Here is a 23,490-nt window from a genome sequence, read left to right as displayed (position 1 = left end):
GCTGGGAGAAGCCTTAATATAGGCGTCAATCCCAAAATTGTTTATTATTACAGAAAATAAATTTGTTTAAGCCAGTTATTTTTGGCGTAAAGCAGAGTCGTACAAAGTATGCTCATTTCGACGTTAATTAACTATTACTAAAAGATGTAAAAGATTTAGCTAATTGGTTTCCTGTTTTCATTAGTGAGCTTTTGAAGCATTTCAATACTTCATCGAATCTAACGTCTAATAATTTAAAACGGAATGACATAACAATAACAATGCTTTAAATTGTTTAAAAATAAAAACCTAAGAAACATCAACAAAAATCTACACATTTTACAATAACAAAAATGATTGTTTTTGACATTTAAAGCAAAATTTACAACAACCATTAGTATATCTCAGACAACTTAGGAGTAGTTTTGCACAAAAAGTAAATTATAGATCTATGACTAAACCACAATTCGTATTACTACTAGCAATACAGCTAATATACTTTGAAATATACGTATTTCATTTTTATTTCGACCTTATGTAATGATATAATATTTTGAATGAAATAGATGCCAGAAAACAAAATGGCAAACACACGTAAACTTACTTTGTTTTTAATATGAAATTGGCGTAGGAACGATATACATGCAAAATCGGGATGTGGTTTGACACTATAGTCGAAAAATATTTTTGGATCTTGAAGGTGACAGCTCCCCCCACCCCGATCCCTGCTTTAGTTTTAGTGTAAAGCAGGCTGGAGAACACTTACAGTCCGTCCCACAGGAACGCCTTTTTTCATACAACTACAAGTTATTTTATTTCTGAACCGATTGATTTGTAAATTAGACACACAAATAGTATTTCTTCTTACGTCAAACTAAGCTGAGATTATTTACAAAAACATTTAATAATAAAATGATCGGACGGACTATAGTAAGGCTCTCAAAAATATGCTACAGGAAAATAATCTGAATCTGCATATTAATACCGACCTGTATATGATTTCCGCATTGTAGCGGAAGTCGATCGGGGAACGTGGTGAAACCAAACAAACACGAAAAAATGTCTAGCGATGCTGACAAATTTGACGGTATGCTGCTGGCAATGGCCCAGCAGTGTGAGGGTGGAGTACAAGAGGTCATATTTGTTATTATCTTTAGATAGTTATTATTGGTAACTGATTGAATGGAGAGGGTGACGGTCTAATGTTTTGTTTTACAACTTTTAAGTTCACTTTTAGTGAATTACGCAGTGCAATTTCAAGTTTGAATTTTAATTTATTCCTACGGCTACACTGTATGATCGCTGCAGTAGACACTTAGGCCCAAAACACACTGGATCTGGATCTGGGTCTGGCGAGTTGAAAATGAAATGCATTGAATTGAATGTGACACACTCAGACACTGCGTCTGTGCTGGTGCTGGTGCTAACGGTAACGGTCGTTTCGCCCGTATTTATAAGTTATTACTAATTCACTCAAGTCGTTTTGAGCAGGGTCGATTCGTACACAACTAAGTCGTTTCGTTTTGCCATAATTTTTATTTTGTTAATAAAGTACATTTATTCATTGATTTATCCCATATCCATTAATTTTTACATGTCAGACATTCACTGATTCAGGGCTCGCACTGTTGGTAGCCAAATTGGCCATTGGCTATTTAAACAAAAAAATGGCTAATGAAATTTGCAAGTGGCTAAAATTTTGGCTTAGCCATTTTTTGTCTTCTGATGTGAACAAACATAATCTATCCGACACCTCAAACATAATAATAATACCAAATATTCAGTTAGCGTAATAGCGATCTCGCGACCGGTAACGAGAAACAGTGTCATGCAGAATACAGTGTAGGCCTTATAATGTTTGCTTATTTTAATAATCACGGTTATTAATTTTAAAGGCATGCATCAGCATGTATGACAGCAATGTCTGGAAGATCTGTAACTTGTTATTTTTACTTTGTAAAGTCTTTGAACCAAAATAATAAAAACAGACCGACAATGCGTGTCAATTTGAATACACATGCCAGTTCAGTGCTGAAAGACATGTAGGCTATCTCAAGGGCTGTGTGTTCAGCCAGACCAAGCGAAAACAAAATGTTTGCTAGACTGGTTTGTGCACTTCATGTTAAACTGAAAGGACACAATGAACACCAATCAAATAGTTCGCAAATGTTAGGAAGAACGTTCGTTGGTTGAATTGAGGACAGCTCTCGGCCTGAATATACGTCACGCTTCAGTCAGCTAACACCCACGTGTCAAGAGACATTGTTGCGGACAGTATTAAACAATATGATTACACAGAAGTAAATCTTGTGGTAAATTTGTAGAAAAACAATAGTTGTTCGCATCAATGAATACCTAACTGCAGTTTTTGTTTATTTCCTTAGTCTTTGTTAATTTCGTATCCATGGTTGAGAGCATGGATTCATATCGCGATCGCGGGAAATGAACATGCAGTATTTATACAAATTGCAGTTAAATGTACATTAAATAATATTAGTTTACAATAATCATATTTGTTAGATAATTTTAGATATAAATTTGTAAGACTGTGAGGTGACATTTAATAAGTTAGCCGGATTTTAAAAAGACCGTAAATTTTAATTTTATTAACGTTTTTGGAGGGGTTTTTTAATAAATAGAGTACAGTGTACTGTGATGTCGGCATTCTTAGCCGAGGTATTTTGCAAGCAGAAATCACAATAACCATTTGACACGACGCTGAAATCAACAGCAACAACTTGGCACAAATTATGAAATTGTTTGGGGTGAGGAATTGATGCCTTACTTAAAAAAAAAGAGATAAAAAAGCAAGAAAAAAAAAGCAATTCTAACTAACATACAGATTGCTATTTAAAGAAATAATGAGCTCTATATTTTAAAAAAACCCTCAAATTTTTATTTAAAGAAATAATGAGCTCTATATTTAAAAAAAACCCTCAAATTTTTATTTGGAAAAAAAGGAAGAAAGAAAAAACAACACCCTCCATAAAGATCCACCCACCCCCATATTTCTGTATGTTTGTTAATTTAATGTCATAGGCCTTAGAAGTAGGGGTGGGTGTACGGGGTACTGGCTTCCAACTCTGAAGACCGGCCTCGGTGACGTCGTGGTTAGGCCATCGGTCTACAGGCTGGTAGGTACTGGGTTCGGATCCCAGTTGAGGCATGGGTTTTTTAATCCAGATACCGATTCCAAAACCTGAGTGAGTGCTCCACAAGGCTCAATGAGTAGACCTGTATAAACCACTTGCACTGACCAGTGATCCATAACTGGTTCAACAAAGGCCATGGTTTGTGCTATCCTGCCTGTGGGAAGTGCAAATAAAAGATCCCTTGCTGCTTATCGGAAAGAGTAGTCCATGAAGTGGCGACAGCGGGTTTCCTCTCAAAATCTGTGTGGTCCTTAACCATATGTCTGACGCCATATAACCGTAAATAAAATGTGTTGAGTGCGTCGTTAAATAAAACATTTGTTTCTTTCTTTCCAACTCTGAAGATAATGCATATCCTTATCCCCCACACCACCTCCCACCCCCGCAGAAAAATCGAAGTAATTTATTAACTGCCCCTACCCCCATTGAGGTTTTGTTATACAGATTTATTCCAGTTTGTACACAATTAGCTGAAAAAGATGCATTTTCATATTCAGATATAAATACTCTATACAGTACTGCGTAAAACAATTTTAGTTAAAGCATTTTCAATATGGCTAATAAAAATTCCATTTGGCTACTAGTTTGGCTACAAGTATTTTTGATCCAGGGTGAGCCCTGGACATTGCAATCTATATTGCGTGTTTATATTTACAGATCTGTGTGGTCCGTAACCATATGTCTGACGCCATATAAACGTAAATAAAATGTGTGAGTGCGTGGGTAAATAAAAATTTCTTTCTTTATATTTACAGATAAAAATAATATAATTTTGTTTATTTCCAATGTCATTTACTCAAGCCATATACATGAAATATGTACAGGCCTTAGATAATATACAGACAATGTATTCACATTAATAATAAATTTATGAACAGTCACACTGCATACTACTAATGTGCTGTGGTTTCTTATTAAATATACTACATACCCAGCTGGAGTATGTTGATTTCGCCTAGCTTCAGCTGACAGAAAGTGAACAGCTGATAAGGCATTAATATTCAAAGACAAAAAATTACTAATATTTGGTAATGAATAATGAATAAACAAGAAAAAAATACCTCAAAACTATAATAAATATATTTATTTTTTTTGGGGGGGGGGGGGGGGGGGCGAAACAACTCGGTACGAATGAGATTTATGGTGAACCAACCCTGGGTGAATAGGACTAAGGGTAAAACAATGCAGTATTCGAAATGGTTTTATGGCGAAACAACGCGGATTTGGTGCTAACCAGAGATCTGGCAACAAACGTCATATAACATGAGCTATATTTTCAGACTGGCAGCTACACAGTGTTCGAGGTTCATGTTTATTAATAAACAACGTAAAAGATACGCGGTAGATCCTGAAATTAATGCGATTATAATATTAATGTGAAAAATGTAAATTTGTGTTATTCGCATTAATAATATGATGCCTTTATTTCTATGTTTTGTCCAGCAATAGTCCTCGTGCGTGACTGCATTGTAGCACGCTAATCCTGAGGTAGACCATTTCTTTGTTTTTACTGTTCAAGTTTGCTGCAACTTTCTTGGCATATCTTGGGAAGATACAGTTGTAATGGTACATGTATGCTAATGTGTAGCCACATTTAGGTAACTATACATGTTAGGTAAATGATTGCTGCAAAAATATGCTTTTAATTGATTTCACAAAAAACACGGGACTAACCAGGTTAATTGAAATGTACATTGAAATGTTAGTGATTTGATCTCATTGAAGATGCCTATAACTCGGATTTATCTGAAAAGTACACAGACGTGTGTTATTAGGAAAGTAATATATCATATGGAGGCCACTCGCATTAATTTCATGTTGCATTTTCGTTTGCCATCACTCGCATCAATTTAGGGATGCGTTAATTTGAGAATCTACAGTATATTAAGCAATGTGGAATAATCATAATTATTGTTGTTTATAGAAGAAGAAAAAAATCAAAGATGAACGCAGATAATTATATTGATAACAGTTACAGATCCAGATGTCTAAATACACCAAACATGACGTTTTTGCCACACTCGCTAGACCCAGACCCAATTTCTATGTGTTTTGGATCATAGAATTATGACGTCTGTTTTTAGCCTTTGGAAGAATAATCGGAGATAACTGTATACAGCGAAAACACGGACTGGCTGCCTACCACCGGTGAAATATTTGCGAATATATTTTATTAAAAATTGTCTAAAAAGCTAATTAAATCAAAAATTGTCTGTCTGTTATTGATCAATGTACCACGATTTTTGCTGTTAGGCTAAATGAAACTTGAATTTGGCAACCGCTTTTGTTAACAAATTCTCCAAATTGCTCTTTGATATAATTTGTTTGCCATCTTAATTTGTCATTTGAAAACTCATGTTTTTAGATTGCTAAAATCTAGTGGCAGATCCAGAGGGGTTTTATGTAGTTTAATCCACCCCCACTTCAGTGCGTTTAATTTTGTTGTTTTTTTCCACATAGAACCTCCACACACACACACACACACAGATACACACACACACACAGATACACACACACACACAGAAATATACACACACACACAGACACATACACACACAGACACACACACACATACAGACATAGACACACACACACAGCCATACACACAGACACACACACATACAGAAATACACACACACACACAGAGACACATACACACACAGACACACACACACATACAGACATAGACACACACACACACACATAGCCATACACACAGACACACACACATACAGAAATACACACACACAGAAATACACACACACACACAGACACGCATATACACACACAGAGACGCACGCATATACACACACAGAGACGCACACATACAGACACACATAGACACACACACATAGCCACACACACACACACATAGACACACAGACAAACACACACACACACCACACAGACAAACACACACACACACACATACAAACACACACACACACACACATGTAGACAAACACACACACCACACACACAGAGACAAACATACACACACACACAGACAAACACACACACGCACACACTCGGTGAGATATGTGGATCCTAGATCTACCCGTATTTGGTGGGGGTGAGGGTATCTATACTATGAGTTGTGTTTTATGAGGGGGACAGGAAAATATAAAATGTGGTGGGAGGCAAAAGGGGTGTGACTGAATGCCATATTGGTGTTTAGTATTATCCATTAGTCTGGCATTTACACTAGCAGGATCCATTCTGACCGGTAACCTAGTTTGCTATCTAGTTGAAATTACTAGAATACTTACCTTCATGTGGTAACTGAATTGGTTATGACTGAGAAAACTTACATGTACTACATGTAAACGGTTACACTGACTACAGCTTATTTCGAGGGCTGTTAATGAAGACCGAGAAGAAAATATGGCCAGCTACAAGGACAACTTTTCAAACTTTGTGATGAATACATTTAAGGAGAGAAACATTAAAACAACTTTTGAAAAAGTATTATAAGAATTAAAAGAATATTTTGATGCTGGTTATGTGGCTTATCCTCTTCATCATATGCTGTATGTATTTTACACATTCAGTGCTCATTTTCCTGTATATAATTTGTTTCAGCTCCTGGATGTCATATTTGGATTTCTGGCCAGGAAGACCGACTTTTACACAGGATCCGGTGGATCAGGGGCTGAGGCAGTAAGCTGACTATTTCAATTAGAAGCCACGTTGTGTACATCATTCTATCATAGCACCATGATTGCTCCAAGTTAAATTGACAAAACATTTTATTTGTTTCCAAGCTACCTGTTCACATCTCAACACAGCCCATGTAGTTACGTGACTGAATACATAACCTGTTCACATCTCAACACAGCCCATGTAGTTACGTGACTGAATACATAACCTGTTCACATCTCAACACAGCCCATGTAGTTACGTGACTGAATCTATAACCTGTTCACATCTCAACACAGCCCATGTAGTTACGTGACTGAATACATAACCTGTTCACATCTCAACACAGCCCATGTATTTACGCGACTGAATCTATAACCTGTTCACATGTCAACACAACCTATGTATTTACGTGACTGAATCTATAACCTGTTTGGATTATATGAAACCATCATATGTGGTCATGTGGTATAGAAAAAGTACCAACAAGGTGGTTGAAATTTCAATGTTGAATGAGGCTTGCAGAGTCCCATGGTTGAAATTTCTAGCACTGAAGGTGTACTTTTTCTATCCCACATACAGTGACTGCATATGATGGAGTTTTTTCTCTAGTTCATTTGGTTATAAAACTATTATTTTACATGATTCGACAAAGATGGCTGGAAAAGCAACTTTTTAATTTTATCATAAATAAATGAAAACATCATATTTACCGTGTTTATTTCATGTATATAATCATAACATATAATGGTACAATTTAACAACATGAGGTTTATAACGCAGGTTTTAATGACAAAATATCAATCTTGAGCTTGTCTGATGCGAGGTAGTTCCCATTTTGTTCAGCATTATCACGTGATAGCTCATCGAAGGTAGAAATGTCTTTCATGGTGTAGCTAGTTCCTATATACGTAAGGATGAGAGAAATGTTTTTAATTTATTACACTCTACTTGTGTAACTTGCAGGCATGTTATTCTTATGTATTCTAAATATTGCAAATATGTATTTGGATTTACAGTGTACAAGAGTACAAAATTAATGTTCCAAACAGTTTGTAGAGAAAAAGCATTGAAAACATCTGTTGGGTGATTTTATAACTTCTATCTAAATGTAATACTGGTAGCAGTAGTATTTTACTTACATAACAGGCATGTTATATACAGCAAATACCGCAGTTAGCCATTAAAAATCATCAATGTTAGATAAGTTTATTCATTTCTTATTCGGTGTGTACCTGAATTGCTTGACTTGTGAACTAACGAGACAACAAACTTCATCTTACTAGGTGTGCTTTATGTGTAAACTTCATTATTAACATTAGACTTGTGTGCTTTATGTGTAAACTTCATTATTAACATTAGACTTGTGTGCTCTACGTGTAAACTTCATTATTAACATTAGACTTGTGTGCTCTACGTGTAAACTTCATCATTAACATTAGACTTGTGTGTTCTACGTGTAAACTTCATTATTAACATTAGACTTGTGTGTTCTATGTGTAAACTTCATTATTAACATTAGACTTGTGTGTTCTATGTTTAGCTGATGATGGAGAAGTTTAAGAAGTATGAGTCGATGGCAAGAGAGAAGGAAGATCAGGTCAAGGAGGAGAGACAAGCAGAGGAACGAAAGAGGAAAGAACTGCTGGCAAAGAAGAAAGCAAAGGAGGAGCAAGCGAGAGTGTCGGTTAAAGAAGAGCCAAAGATAAAGGAACTCACCGACGAGGAGGCAGAAGAACTGCAGAAACAAATACATGAGGTAATCACACACTGATGTGTTGAGAGGTCATCACACACTGATGTGTTGAGAGGTAATTCACACACTGATGTGTTGAGAGGTCATCACACACTGTTGTCTTGAGAGGTAATCACACACTGTTGTCTTGAGAGGTAATCACACACTGTTGTCTTGAGAGATGATTCACACACTGTTGTCTTGAGAGGTAATCCCACACTGTTGTCTTGAGAGGTAATCCCACACTGTTGTCTTGAGAGGTAATCCCACACTGTTGTCTTGAGAGGTAATCCCACACTGTTGTCTTGAGAGGTAATCACACACTGTTGTCTTGAGAGGTAATCACACACTGATGTCTTGAGGGGTAATCACACACTGTTGTCTTGAGAGGTGATCACACACTGATGTCTTGAGAGGTAATCACACACTGTTGTCTTGAGAGGTAATCACACACTGTTGTCTTGAGAGGTGATCACACACTGTTGTCTTGAGAGGTGATCACACACTGATGTCTTGAGAAGTGATCACACACTGATGTCTTGAGAGGTAATCACACAGTGTTGTCTTGAGAGGTGATCACACACTGATGTCTTGAGAGGTAATCACACACTGTTGTCTTGAGAGGTAATCACACACTGTTGTTTTGAGAGTTGATCACACACTGTTGTCTTGAGAGGTGATCACACACTGATGTCTTGAGAGGTAATTCACACACTTGTCTTGAGAGGTGATTCACACACTGTTGTCTTGAGAGGGATCACACACTGTTGTCTTGAGAGGTAATCACACACTGTTGTCTTGAGAGGTGATCACACACTGTTGTCTTGAGAGGTCATCAAACACTGTTGTCTTGAGAGGTCATCACACACTGTTGTCTTGAGGGGTAATCCCACACTGTTGTCTTGAGAGGTCATCACACACTGATGTCTTGAGAGGTGATCACACACTGTTGTCTTGAGAGATGATTCACACACTGTTGTCTTGAGAGGTGATCCCACACTGTTGTCTTGAGAGATGATTCACACACTGTTGTCTTGAGAGGTGATTCACTCACTGTTGTCTTGAGAGGTGATCACACACTGTTGTCTTGAGAGGTGATCACACACTGATGTCTTGAAAGGTGATTCACACACTTGTCTTGAGAGGTAATCACACACTGTTGTTTTGAGAGTTGATCACACACTGTTGTCTTGAGAGGTGATCACACACTGATGTCTTGAGAGGTAATCACACACTGTTCACACACTGTTGTCTTGAGAGGTAATCACACACTGATGTCTTGAGAGGTAATCACACACTGTTGTCTTGAGAGGTAATCACACACTGTCTTGAGAGGTGATTCACACACTGTTGTCTTGAGGTAATCACACACTGTTGTCTTGAGAGGTGATCACACACTGTTGTCTTGAGAGGTTGAGAGGTGATCACACACTGAGAGGTCTTGATCAAACACTGTTGTCTTGAGAGGTGATCACACACTGTTGTCACACACTTGAGAGGTCACACACTTCTTGAGAGGTAATCACACACTGTTGTCTTGAGAGTGTTGTCTTGAGATGATCACACACTGTTGTCTTGAGAGGTAATCACACACTGTTGTCTTGAGAGGTGATTCACACACTGTTGTCTTGAGAGGTGATCACACACTGTTGTCTTGAGAGGTGATCACACACTGATGTCTTGAGAGGTGATTCACACACTTGTCTTGAGAGGTAATCACACACACACTGTTGTAATCACACACTTTGAGAGAGGTGATCACACACTGTTGTCTTGAGAGGTGATCACACACTGTTGTCTTGAGAGGTATTCACACACTCACACACTGAGAGGTTGTCTGTTGAGAGGTGATCACACACTGTTGTCTTGAGAGGTGATCACACACTGTTGTCTTGACACACTGTTGTCTTGAGAGGTCACACACTGATCACACACTGATGTCTTGAGAGGTAATCACACACTGTTGTCTTGAGAGGTAGAGGTCACACACTGTTGTCTTGAGAGGTGATTCAGAGGTGATCACACACTGTTGTCTTGAGAGGTAATCACACACTGTTGTCTTGAGAGGTGAGAGGTCATCACACACTGATGTCTTGAGAGGTGATCACACACTGTTGTCTTGAGAGGTAATCACACACTGTTGTCTTGAGAGGTGATCACACACTGTTGTCTTGAGAGGTAATCACACACTGTTGTCTTGAGAGGTCTTGAGAGGTCATCACACACTGTTGTCTTGAGAGGTAATCACACACTGTTGTCTTGAGAGGTGATCACACACTGTTGTCTTGAGAGGTGATTCACACACTGTTGTCTTGAGAGGTGATCACACACTGTTGTCTTGAGAGGTAATCACACACTGTGTCTTGAGAGGTGATTCACACACTGTTGTCTTGAGAGGTAATCACACACTGTTGTCTTGAGAGGTGATGATGTCACACACACTGTTGTCTTGAGAGGTGACACACTCACACACTGTTGTCTTGAGAGGTGATCACACACTGTTGTCTTGAGAGGTAATCACACACTGTTGTCTTGAGAGGTGTCTTGAGAGGTGATCACACACTGTTGTCTTGAGAGGTAATCACACACTGTGTCTTGAGAGGTCTTGAGAGGTAATTCACACACTGATGTCTTGAGAGGTAATTCACACACTTGTCTTGAGAGGTGATTCACACACTGTTGTCTTGAGAGGTGATCACACACTGTTGTCTTGAGAGGTGATCACACACTGATGTCTTGAGAGGTAATCACACACTGTTGTCTTGAGAGGTAATCACACACTGTTGTCTTGAGAGGTAATTCACACACTGTTGTCTTGAGAGGTAATCACACACTGATGTCTTGAGAGGTAATTCACACACTGTTGTCTTGAGAGGTAATTCACACACTTGTCTTGAGAGGTGATTCACACACTGTTGTCTTGAGGGGTAATCACACACTGTTGTCTTGAGAGGTGATCACACACTGTTGTCTTGAGAGGTCATCAAACACTGATGTCTTGAGGGGTAATCACACTGTTGTCTTGAGAGGTGATTCACACACTGTTGTCTTGAGAGGTGATCACACACTGTTGTTTTGAGAGGTGATGACACACTGTTGTCTTGAGGGGTAATCACACACTGTTGTCTTGAGAGGTCATCACACACTGTTGTCTTGAGAGGTAATCACACACTGTTGTCTTGAGAGGTCATCACACACTGTTGTCTTGAGAGGTGATCACACACTGATGTCTTGAGAGGTAATCACACACTGTTGTCTTGAGAGGTGATCACACACTGTTGTCTTGAGAGGTCATCACACACTGTTGTCTTGATAGGTCACACACACTGATGTCTTGAGAGGTGATTCACACACTTGTCTTGAGAGGTAATCACACACTGTTGTCACACACTTGTCTTGAGAGGTTGTCTTGAGAGGTGATCACACACTGATGTCACACACTGATTGTCTTGATAGGTCATCACACACTGTTGTCTTGAGAGGTCATCACACACTGTTGTCTTGAGAGGTGATCACACTGATGTCTTGAGAGGTAATCACACACTGTTGTCTTGAGAGGTAATTCACACACTGTTGTCTTGAGAGGTAATCACACACTGTTGTCTTGAGAGGTAATTCACACACTGATGTCTTGAGAGGTAATTCACACACTTGTCTTGAGAGGTGATTCACACACTTGTCTTGAGAGGTGATTCACACACTGTTGTCTTGAGAGATGATTCACACACTGTTGTCTTGAGAGGTGACACACACTGTTGTCTTGAGAGATAATTCACACACTTGTCTTGAGAGGTGATTCACACACTGTTGTCTTGAGGGGTAATCACACACTGATGTCTTCAGAGGTAATCACACACTTGTCTTGAGAGGTGATCACACACTGTTGTCTTGAGAGGTGATCACACACTGTTGTCTTGAGAGGTTTTCATACACTGATGTCTTGAGAGGTAATCACACACTGTTGTTTTGAGAGGTGATCACACACTGATGTCTTGAGGGGTAATCACACACTGTTGTCTTGAGAGGTAATCACACACTGTTGTCTTGAGAGGTAATCACACACTGATGTCTTCAGAGGTAATCACACACTGTTGTCTTGAGAGGTGATTCACACAGTGTTGACTTCAGAGGTGATTCACACAGTGTTGTCTTGAGAGGTGATTCACACTAGTGGTTTGTTGGAAATGTCTAAACCTAGGCTTTCGTTCAAAATTATTAATTAGGAATTTCCAGATTCTAAACTCTGATTTGTGATTATTGCAGGGTCTGACATCTTTTTTAAAAAGTCACTAGCCACAGGGCTATAAGTGGGTTTGTAAATTCCACTAGCCCACCAAAATAAAGCACTATCCCAAATTTCTCATCAATTACAACACACTTTATATAGGGCTGAAAAACAATGTTTCAAGGAACCCAACCCCTATAGTACCTAAAAAAACTGGTTGACCTCTTTTCTTCTCATTTTTTATTTATCAGAGTATAGAATTTTTTTGTTTAGTATTAATAGTATTAGTATTATTTGGTGAAACTTTAACTTGACCTGTAGAGTTAAAGGCACTCGATCACGGATTTAGTGTGCCTTATTTCTCTAAATATGGATTATAAATGGAAATTACATTTGTTGCCATTATGCGATGACCAATGTCAGAATAACGTTTATCAAACGTACGTCAGTGGAGGAAAAACATTGTGAGCTAGCAGTGGGTTTTTTTTTTTTTTTTTTTTTTTTAAAAGCCACTAGCCCATCGGGCTACTGTTTTTGTATTTGTCACTAGCCCTATGTTAAAAAGCACTAGCCCCGGACGTCGGGCCAGTGGATTTGTCTAACTCTGATTATTGTATATTTTTGTCTTCAGGAATCCAAAATAACAACACAACCAGCAGAAGAAGTCGAAGAGAATGGAAAGGCTGCTGAAGACAATAAAACGGTAATTGCTACAATATTAATGTTTAATGTGCTGGCAGGGCTGTGTGACACAGTGTCGGAGGGGTGGAGATCAGAATAATGACGAAAAGTGTCTTTTTGTCAAGCTCAAGAAGACATTATATATTATTATTGTGTCACAATTCTTTTTAATTTTTTACTACCCCCTTAGTTATCAGGAGTGCAAAAATGTGTAATATTTCACCGACTAAACTTTACTGGTCGACCAGAATTACTACTAGTCGGTTAGTCTTATTACAATAAACTTAATTTCAAATGATCTTCCAGTGAAATGAGATCATGTTAAAACTCTTATTTATTTCAACCTTTGATATTGATTTAAAATGTGAGAAATAAGAGTAATCAACAGTAAATATAATACTAAACTGCAGAGGCTCAAACTTAACGACGACATTGCCGGCAATTGCTACTGTTGATAAAGCTCCTTAACAATGACAAAATGTTGACCCCAAAACATATACACAATTTTGGCTGTTTCATCCACTGCAATTTTAAAAACTCTTTTGCCTTGAGCTCTGTAAACTGAAAATAAAGCTAGACAACAGCTGCTTGCATGTTTAGTATACTAGACAATAAAACTGTAAATTTAGTTTCCATATCTTTCAAAGTTGTCTGTATCTATCTATGTTGTATATTGAATACAAAGCTGTGTGTCTCTTTGCAGTGTTAAACGATTACAGTAGACTATATGATGGTGTGTGTATCTATGCAATATTACAGTTGACTGTAACGTGTTGAAAACATAACTCTTGTGTGTTTGCTTGTTCTAGTCTGAGGATGAGGAGGAGGATGAGAAGGACAAAGGGAAGTTGAAACCGAACGTGGGAAATGGCGCTGACCTTGAAAACTACTCATGGACACAGACACTAGGCGAAATAGAACTAAACATTCCATTTAATATATCATTTCCCATTAAGAGCAAAGACTTGATTGTTGAAATTCACAAGAAGGTAACTACGCCATTAGTATTCCATTCATTTTGCTGGCTATTAAAGCTAAACTCTGTTTTGTTTAATGACACCACCAGAGCTAATGAGTGTCAAACATTTGGTAATTTTAACATGTAGACGAAATCTGCTACATCTTTTATATGCACCATCCCGCTGTCTTTGATATACCAGTAGTGGTGCACTGGCTAGAACAGGAAATAGCCCAATGGGCTCACTGTACTGTTTTAGTTTGAATTTCAGTGATTTACCCTTTTTCACAGAGTTATGGCCCTTGAACTTATTGTTCTCAGTAAAAGCCACTTGCTATTTTTGTTGCGTAATGAACGTGAGTAAATGAAGTAAAGAGTTGATGTTTATTTTTGTTGTGCCGTGAACGTAAGTAGATGAAATAAACAGTTGATGTTTATTTTTGTTGCGTAATGAACGTGAGTAAATGAAATAAAGAGTTGATGTTTATTTTTGTTGTGCCGTGAATGTGAGTAAATGAAGTAAAGAGTTGATGTTTATTTTTGTTGCGTAATGAATGTGAGTAAATGAAGTAAAGAGTTGATGTTTATTTTTGTTGTGCCGTGAACGTAAGTAGATGAAATAAACAGTTGATGTTTATTTTTGTTGTGTAATGAACGTGAGTAAATGAAGTAAAGAGTTGATGTTTATTTTTGTTGTGCCGTGAATGTAAGTAGATGAAATAAACAGTTGATGTTTATTTTTGTTGTGTAATGAACGTGAGTAAATGAAGTAAAGAGTTGATGTTTATTTTTGTTGTGTAATGAACGTGAGTAAATGAAGGAAAGAGTTGATGTTTATTTTTGTTCTGTAATGAGTTGATGTTTATTTCACAGCACATTAAAGCAGGTTTAAAAGGACACCCTCCAGTGATAGACGGCGACTTTGAAAAAGACATCAAGGTTGAGGAAACCACCTGGATCATTCAAGACAGGAAGAGTTTGCTCATTAGCATTGAAAAGGTGAGAGTCGCTACAATACAAGGCTCATTAGCATTGAAAAGGTGAGAGTCGCTACAATACATGGCTCATTAGCATTGAAAAGGTGAGAGTCGCTACAATACATGGCTCATTAGCATTGAAAAGGTGAGAGTCGCTACAATACATGGCTCATTAGCATTGTGAGAGTCGCTACAATATATGGCTCATTAGCATTGAAAAGGTGAGAGTCGCTACAATACAAGGCTCATTAGCATTGTGAGAGTCGCTACAATATATGGCTCATTAGCATTGAAAAGGTGAGAGTCGCTACAATACATGGCTCATTAGCATTGAAAAGGTGAGAGTCGCTACAATATATGGCTCATTAGCATTGAAAAGGTGAGAGTCGCTACAATACATGGCTCATTAGCATTGTGAGAGTCGCTACAATACATGGCTCATTAGCATTGAAAAGGTGAGAGTCGCTACAATACATGGCTCATTAGCATTGAAAAGGTGAGAGTAGCTACAATACATGGCTCATTAGCATTGAAAAGGTGAGAGTCGCTACAATACATGGCTCATTAGCATTGAAAAGGTGAGAGTAGCTACAATACATGGCTCATTAGCATTGTGAGAGTCGCTACAATATATGGCTCATTAGCATTGAAAAGGTGAGAGTCGCTACAATATATGGCTCATTAGCATTGAAAAGGTGAGAGTCGCTACAATACATGGCTCATTAGCATTGTGAGAGTCGCTACAATATATGGCTCATTAGCATTGAAAAGGTGAGAGTCGCTACAATATAAGGCTCATTAGCATTGAAAAGGTGAGAGTAGCTACAATACATGGCTCATTAGCATTGAAAAGGTGAGAGTCGCTACAATACATGGCTCATTAGCATTGTGAGAGTCGCTACAATATATGGCTCATTAGCATTGAAAAGGTGAGAGTCGCTACAATACATGGCTCATTAGCATTGTGAGAGTCGCTACAATATATGGCTCATTAGCATTGAAAAGGTGAGTCGCTACAATATATGGCTCATTAGCATTGAAAAGGTGAGAGTCGCTACAATATAAGGCTCATTAGCATTGAAAAGGTGAGAGTCGCTACAATACATGGCTCATTAGCATTGAAAAGGTGAGAGTCGCTACAATATATGGCTCATTAGCATTGTGAGAGTCGCTACAATATATGGCTCATTAGCATTGAAAAGGTGAGTCGCTACAATACATGGCTCATTAGCATTGAAAAGGTGAGAGTCGCTACAATATAAGGCTCATTAGCATTGAAAAGGTGAGAGTCGCTACAATACATGGCTCATTAGCATTGAAAAGGTGAGAGTCGCTACAATACATGGCTCATTAGCATTGAAAAGGTGAGAGTCGCTACAATACATGGCTCATTAGCATTGAAAAGGTGAGAGTCGCTACAATACATGGCTCATTAGCATTGAAAAGGTGAGAGTAGCTACAATACATGGCTCATTAGCATTGTGAGAGTCGCTACAATATATGGCTCATTAGCATTGAAAAGGTGAGTCGCTACAATACATGGCTCATTAGCATTGAAAAGGTGAGAGTAGCTACAATACATGGCTCATTAGCATTGAAAAGGTGAGAGTAGCTACAATACATGGCTCATTAGCATTGTGAGAGTCGCTACAATATATGGCTCATTAGCATTGAAAAGGTGAGTCGCTACAATACATGGCTCATTAGCATTGAAAAGGTGAGAGTCGCTACAATATAAGGCTCATTAGCATTGAAAAGGTGAGAGTAGCTACAATACATGGCTCATTAGCATTGAAAAGGTGAGAGTCGCTACAATACATGGCTCATTAGCATTGAAAAGGTGAGAGTAGCTACAATATAAGGCTCATTAGCATTGAAAAGGTGAGAGTCGCTACAATACATGGCTCATTAGCATTGAAAAGGTGAGAGTCGCTACAATACATGGCTCATTAGCATTGAAAAGGTGAGAGTCGCTACAATACATGGCTCATTAGCATTGAAAAGGTGAGAGTCGCTACAATACATATGGCTCATTAGCATTGAAAAGGTGAGAGTCGCTACAATACATGGCTCATTAGCATTGTGAGAGTCGCTACAATATATGGCTCATTAGCATTGAAAAGGTGAGTCGCTACAATACATGGCTCATTTCAGATTTTAAATAATGTAGTAGGTTTAGCTCATTAATATTAAAAAGGTGAGATCTTTGTACAAAACAGTTTAATTGTTACTTATTGTATTAGAATTATAAAGTTGACAATAAAGTAAAAGAGAATATGTTATCATAATTTCTGATTTTGTATTATAATAAAAGTTTTTATCTTGTTTTCCGTTTTTAAAAGATGTATTTATAATTTTTATTCTGCAGGTGAACAAAATGGAATGGTGGAGTAGAGTTGTGAAAACAGATCCAGAAATCAACACAAAGAAAGTTCAGCCTGAAAATTCTAAAGTAAATACTGACTCCTTTTGTCTGTTACTACTTCACTGTATACTAGTGAGGAAAAATATAGATGTGTAGATAGTTTTTATATCTTCATATTTCAGTTTTGTTTCCATAGCAAAGGATATGGACCTGTTTATATTATTTGGTTGTTCTCTCTTTACCCACAGGTACCATACATGTTTGCCTATAAGTCAAACTATTTTTCTTCAAAATATTATAACTTGAGAAAATTATATTAAAAATATTAATGTTTTGGGTATGATATTGCAAGTATTTATTGTGGGATTATGCCTGGTTATTATTATCAAATACTAGTATGTTAACTCTTACCCTCCCATTCTCGACTAGTCGAGATGCGCAAAACTGACGAAAAAACCCATTCTCGACTGTAGTCAAGACACCACCGGTTTTTGTAAACACAGCTGTCAACATTCACAGGAGTTATCTATCTTGATTCTGTGAACACTAGAACATTGTAGAATGACAGTCGAACACGTATATGTGTAAACGTTATTGATGACGTAATGTGCACATGGGTTCGATTTCTCACTATTTGTATATTTCTTTTAAAACATGTTGGACATTATTATTTAATGAAACTGAAAATTTATAAAGGATGTACAGTCAGACCTCGTTACAACGACCATGTTTGTCCCTGGGTCACTTTGTCATTGTATCGAAATTGCCGGGGTATCAAATTATCATGAGTTATCTCCATTGCCAAAATAACATAACAAAAAATACTAATTAATATTAACTGATGACTAAATAGCATTTAAATAATTAATGTATTGCGATTATTATCAAAAACAACAAATGCACGTACATATATTAAATATGTTTTTAAAAAACATTAAATATATTAAACAAGGCGTATTCAGTCAGTCCAATCAAGACACCTAGGATTGGTACCCGTTTCGTTTACAAAATATCATGAAAAGAGACAATTTTATTGTTCGAAGTTAATCCTTTAATTGGTTAACTAAAGGCTTATTTGCAAAAGCAATAACATGTCTACAGATTTTGCAGACATTGGTAGCTCGGACAGCATGTGACACAGTCGGCTCACTACGAGATCAAGGATTCTAAGTGGCTGTGTGTGTACTGCCAACGTGCTACGGTATCTGTGATTATGTAATGTCATTGTAAAGAGGTGTTTTGAAATGTTGGATGCATGTTTGTTCCTAATTTACTCGGTGTTGGAAAGTGTGAATTCCGGCGTAATGAACAGAATAACACTGATGGACAATTTATGGTTGAATGGTGTAAATGTCGTAGTAATGACGGTCGTTTTAACGAGGTCTGACTGTATTTGCTGAAAATAACTGATAATACAGACTTTGAAGTAGATGATGGATGGATTCAGGGCTTCTAGAATTTTTATAAAATCCACTAGCCATGGGATCAGTGATTTTAAAAATGTACTAGCCATGATTAAAAATTCACTAGCCCTACTTTAAATAAATAAATACAGTTTTATTAATACATGTAGTAATAATAAGATATGTCACCTAAAGAGGGAGATAGAGCTTAAAAATCCTTAGATTGGGGGTGGAAAGAGGGGGCAGGATATTCATATTTACAAAATATGTAAATGCAGTATTTGACAAGGTTTGTTTTTTCCACTAGCCGTCGGGCTAGTTATAGTAGTTATTTACTAGCCCAACACTAAATATCACTAGCCATGGGAGTGGGCTACCATAATCTAGAAGCCCTGGATAGATTACTTGCCGTCGATTGAAAGTGAAAATAAACTCATAAACAATGGTGTCATGGATCGTGATCGTAGGGTTTTAAAAAAATATTAATAAGTCATGTACATTTTACTTTGGTAATTAGAATCACTAATATGTCCTCTAAACTATGACACATCAAAATAGTATTAAATTAGTTATGTTTTAACACTTTGAGGTTGAATAATGTATGTTCAAAATAATATATTTCATGTTGGAAATTTGGGTCAGTGATGACATTTTCTGGTTGTAAAGCTGAGTGGATATCAGGTTTGTGTATATTTTTTGACATTAGACCATAGTTTTGGTTATAAAATATGTCCTGGGAAAGACATGCGATATCACATACCAAAACAACAGTCCACTTAGCTGAAATAAGCATCATCATTAAATGTAAAACTGTAAACAATGCCAACAAAGTGTTTACTCTGGAATCTGGCCCCTGGCACTAATCATTGTTTAAACAATGTTATTGTTTCAAAATATGTGTATTACATAAACCAGCAACATGTCCAGCTTGATCGGTATTTATCACCTTACATCCGCATAGTTTAAACTGCTGTCTACTGGAGTTCGGTACCAAAAACAGCTCACTTTCCACAGCAGAGTTATCACCCTTTACATTGTAAAACTCTGGATATATTCAAATAATGCACATTTTAGCCATTCACGTTGCTCATTTGTTGACACTAATAAATACGTTAATATTTTAAGGTCATTCTTCATGGGTTGACTTATTAATGAGTGGGTAAAATATTTTTACACAGCACATGGAACCAGATGGAACCAGTGGAGGGACTACCAATGAACTAAACATTTATTAGGCTTCCACATAAAAAGCAAATTACAATGTAACCCCCCCCCCCCCCACACACACACACACACACAGTTGCTGTTACCCTTCAATGTCTTAGCTTTAATACAACTAAAACCAAATTTAACAAGCAAACCACAATCCCAACAGTATTCCGATACCTTAACTCCATTGTACCTTCAATCAAAAATTAATTAAATGTTAAGCTAACTGAGTTTTAAATCTATGACACGGATGAATGAATGTAGATCTTCTGTTAGTCAATCTGGGCTGTAATTCAAGTCATCAATTTCCAGTTCTGACGACATAAAATTAGTGGTTGCATTATTTTGAAGTGTGCACATGTTGTTATCGAGGTTTACTTCTTAGTTATGATTTCCTGTTGTATTGAGGTTAGTGTCCATGTGAAAGTATTTACATGCTGCTGTTATCGAGGTTTACTTCTTAGTTATGATTTCCTGTTGTATTGAGGTTAGTGTCCATGTGAAAGTATTTACATGCTGCTGTTATCGAGGTTTACTTGTTAGTTATGATTTCCTGTTGTATTGAGGTTAGTGTCCATGTGAAAGTATTTACATGCTGCTGTTATTGAGGTTTACTTGTTAGTTATGATTTACAATGGTATTGATGTTGGACATGCTGTTGTTATAGAGAGTTTCATGTTGATGTTGTTTTCAGTTGTCTGACCTGGACGGGGAGACGCGGTCTGTGGTTGAGAAGATGATGTATGACCAGCGACAGAAAGAGATGGGGCTGCCCACATCCGACGAGCAGAAGAAACAAGATGTACTCAAGAAGTCAGTAACACTGTCAACACGTGATTTACACACACATTAACTAACCAAGACGTACTAAAGGAGTCAGTAACACTGTCAACACGTGGTTTACACACACATTATCTAACCAAGACGTACTAAAGGAGTCAGTAACACTGTCAACACGTGGTTTACACACACATTAACTAACCAAGACGTACTAAAGGAGTCAGTGACACTGTCAACACCTGGTTTACACACACATTATCTAACCAGGACGTTCTCAAGGAGTCCGTAACACTGTCAACACGTGGTTTACACACACATTATCTAACCAAGACGTACTAAAGGAGTCCTTAACACTGTCAACACGTGGTTTACACACACATTATCTAACCAAGACGTACTCAAGGAGTCAGTAACACTGTCAACACGTGGTTTACACACACATTATCTAACCAAGACGTACTCAAGGAGTCAGTAACACTGTCAACACGTGGTTTACACACACATTAACTAACCAAGACGTACTAAAGGAGTCAGTAACACTGTCAACACGTGGTTTACACACACATTAACTAACCAAGACGTACTCAAGAAGTCAGTAACACTGTCAACACGTGGTTTACACACACATTAACTAACCAAGACGTACTCAAGGAGTCAGTAACACTGTCAACACGTGGTTTACACACACATTAACTAACCAAGACGTACTCAAGGAGTCAGTAACACTGTCAACACGTGGTTTACACACACATTATCTAACCAAGACGTACTAAAGGAGTCAGTAACACTGTCAACACGTGGTTTACACACACATTATCTAACCAAGACGTACTAAAGGAGTCAGTAACACTGTCAACACGTGGTTTACACACACATTATCTAACCAAGACGTACTCAAGGAGTCAGTAACACTGTCAACACGTGGTTTACACACACATTATCTAACCAAGACGTACTCAAGGAGTCAGTAACACTGTCAACACGTGGTTTACACACACATTATCTAACCAAGACGTACTCAAGGAGTCAGTAACACTGTCAACACTTGGTTTACACACACATTAACTAACCAAGACGTACTCAAGGAGTCAGTAACACTGTCAACACGTGGTTTACACACACATTAACTAACCAAGACGTACTCAAGGAGTCAGTAACACTGTCAACACGTGGTTTACACACACATTAACTAACCAAGACGTACTAAAGGAGTCAGTAACACTGTCAACACGTGGTTTACACACACATTAACTAACCAAGACGTACTCAAGGAGTCAGTAACACTGTCAACACGTGGTTTACACACACATTAACTAACCAAGACGTACTCAAGGAGTCAGTAACACTGTCAACACGTGGTTTACACACACATTAACTAACCAAGACGTACTCAAGGAGTCAGTAACACTGTCAACACGTGGTTTACACACACATTAACTAACCAAGACGTACTCAAGGAGTCAGTAACACTGTCAACACGTGGTTTACACACACATTATCTAACCAAGACGTACTCAAGGAGTCAGTAACACTGTCAACACGTGGTTTACACACATTATCTAACCAAGACGTACTCAAGGAGTCAGTAACACTGTCAACACGTGGTTTACACACACATTATCTAACCAAGACGTACTCAAGGAGTCAGTAACACTGTCAACACGTGGTTTACACACACATCAACTAACCAAGACGTACTCAAGGAGTCAGTAACACTGTCAACACGTGGTTTACACACACATCAACTAACCAAGACGTACTCAAGGAGTCAGTAACACTGTCAACACGTGGTTTACACACACATCAACTAACCAAGACGTACTAAAGGAGTCAGTAACACTGTCAACACGTGGTTTACACACACATCAACTAAGCAAGACGTACTAAAGGAGTCAGTAACACTGTCAACACGTGGTTTACACACACATTATCTAACCAAGACGTACTCAAGGAGTCAGTAACACTGTCAACACGTGGTTTACACACACATTATCTAACCAAGACGTACTCAAGGAGTCAGTAACACTGTCAACACGTGGTTTACACACACATTAACTAACCAAGACGTACTCAAGGAGTCAGTAACACTGTCAACACTTGGTTTACACACACATTAACTAACCAAGACGTACTAAAGGAGTCAGTAACACTGTCAACACGTGGTTTACACACACATTAACTAACCAAGACGTACTCAAGAAGTCAGTAACACTGTCAACACGTGGTTTACACACACATTAACTAACCAAGACGTACTCAAGGAGTCAGTAACACTGTCAACACGTGGTTTACACACACATTAACTAACCAAGACGTACTCAAGGAGTCAGTAACACTGTCAACACGTGGTTTACACACACATTAACTAACCAAGACGTACTAAAGGA

The 23,490-nt window shown here is 37.8% G+C and overlaps 1 protein-coding gene across 1 annotated transcript; it reads left to right on the top strand.

Moving 5' to 3' along the window:
- The first annotated feature begins 959 nt into the window (after positions 1-959).
- Positions 960-21,191, top strand: LOC121371889 (nuclear migration protein nudC-like). The gene is made up of 8 exons (XM_041498112.1): positions 960-1,113; positions 6,714-6,791; positions 8,314-8,529; positions 13,362-13,433; positions 14,221-14,400; positions 15,243-15,368; positions 17,715-17,798; positions 21,018-21,191. The coding sequence occupies exons 1-8, from the start codon at positions 1,039-1,041 to the stop codon at positions 21,174-21,176; spliced, it is 990 nt and encodes a 329-aa protein (XP_041354046.1). The 5' UTR covers positions 960-1,038; the 3' UTR covers positions 21,177-21,191.
- The last annotated feature ends 2,299 nt before the right edge of the window (positions 21,192-23,490 follow it).

Source organism: Gigantopelta aegis, chromosome 4 (assembly GCF_016097555.1).
Source record: "Gigantopelta aegis isolate Gae_Host chromosome 4, Gae_host_genome, whole genome shotgun sequence".
Taxonomy (NCBI): Eukaryota; Metazoa; Mollusca; class Gastropoda; order Neomphalida; family Peltospiridae; genus Gigantopelta; species Gigantopelta aegis.
This window is presented reverse-complemented; position numbering and strand designations above follow the sequence as displayed.

Coding starts and splice junctions, on each gene's coding strand:
- LOC121371889 (XM_041498112.1), top strand. CDS start 1,039: ATGTCTAGCGATGCTGACAAATTTGACGGTATGCTGCTGGCAATGGCC. Junction 13,434..14,220: donor CTGCTGAAGACAATAAAACG/GTAATTGCTACA, acceptor TGCTTGTTCTAG/TCTGAGGATGAGGAGGAGGA. Junction 17,799..21,017: donor TTCAGCCTGAAAATTCTAAA/GTAAATACTGAC, acceptor TGTTGTTTTCAG/TTGTCTGACCTGGACGGGGA.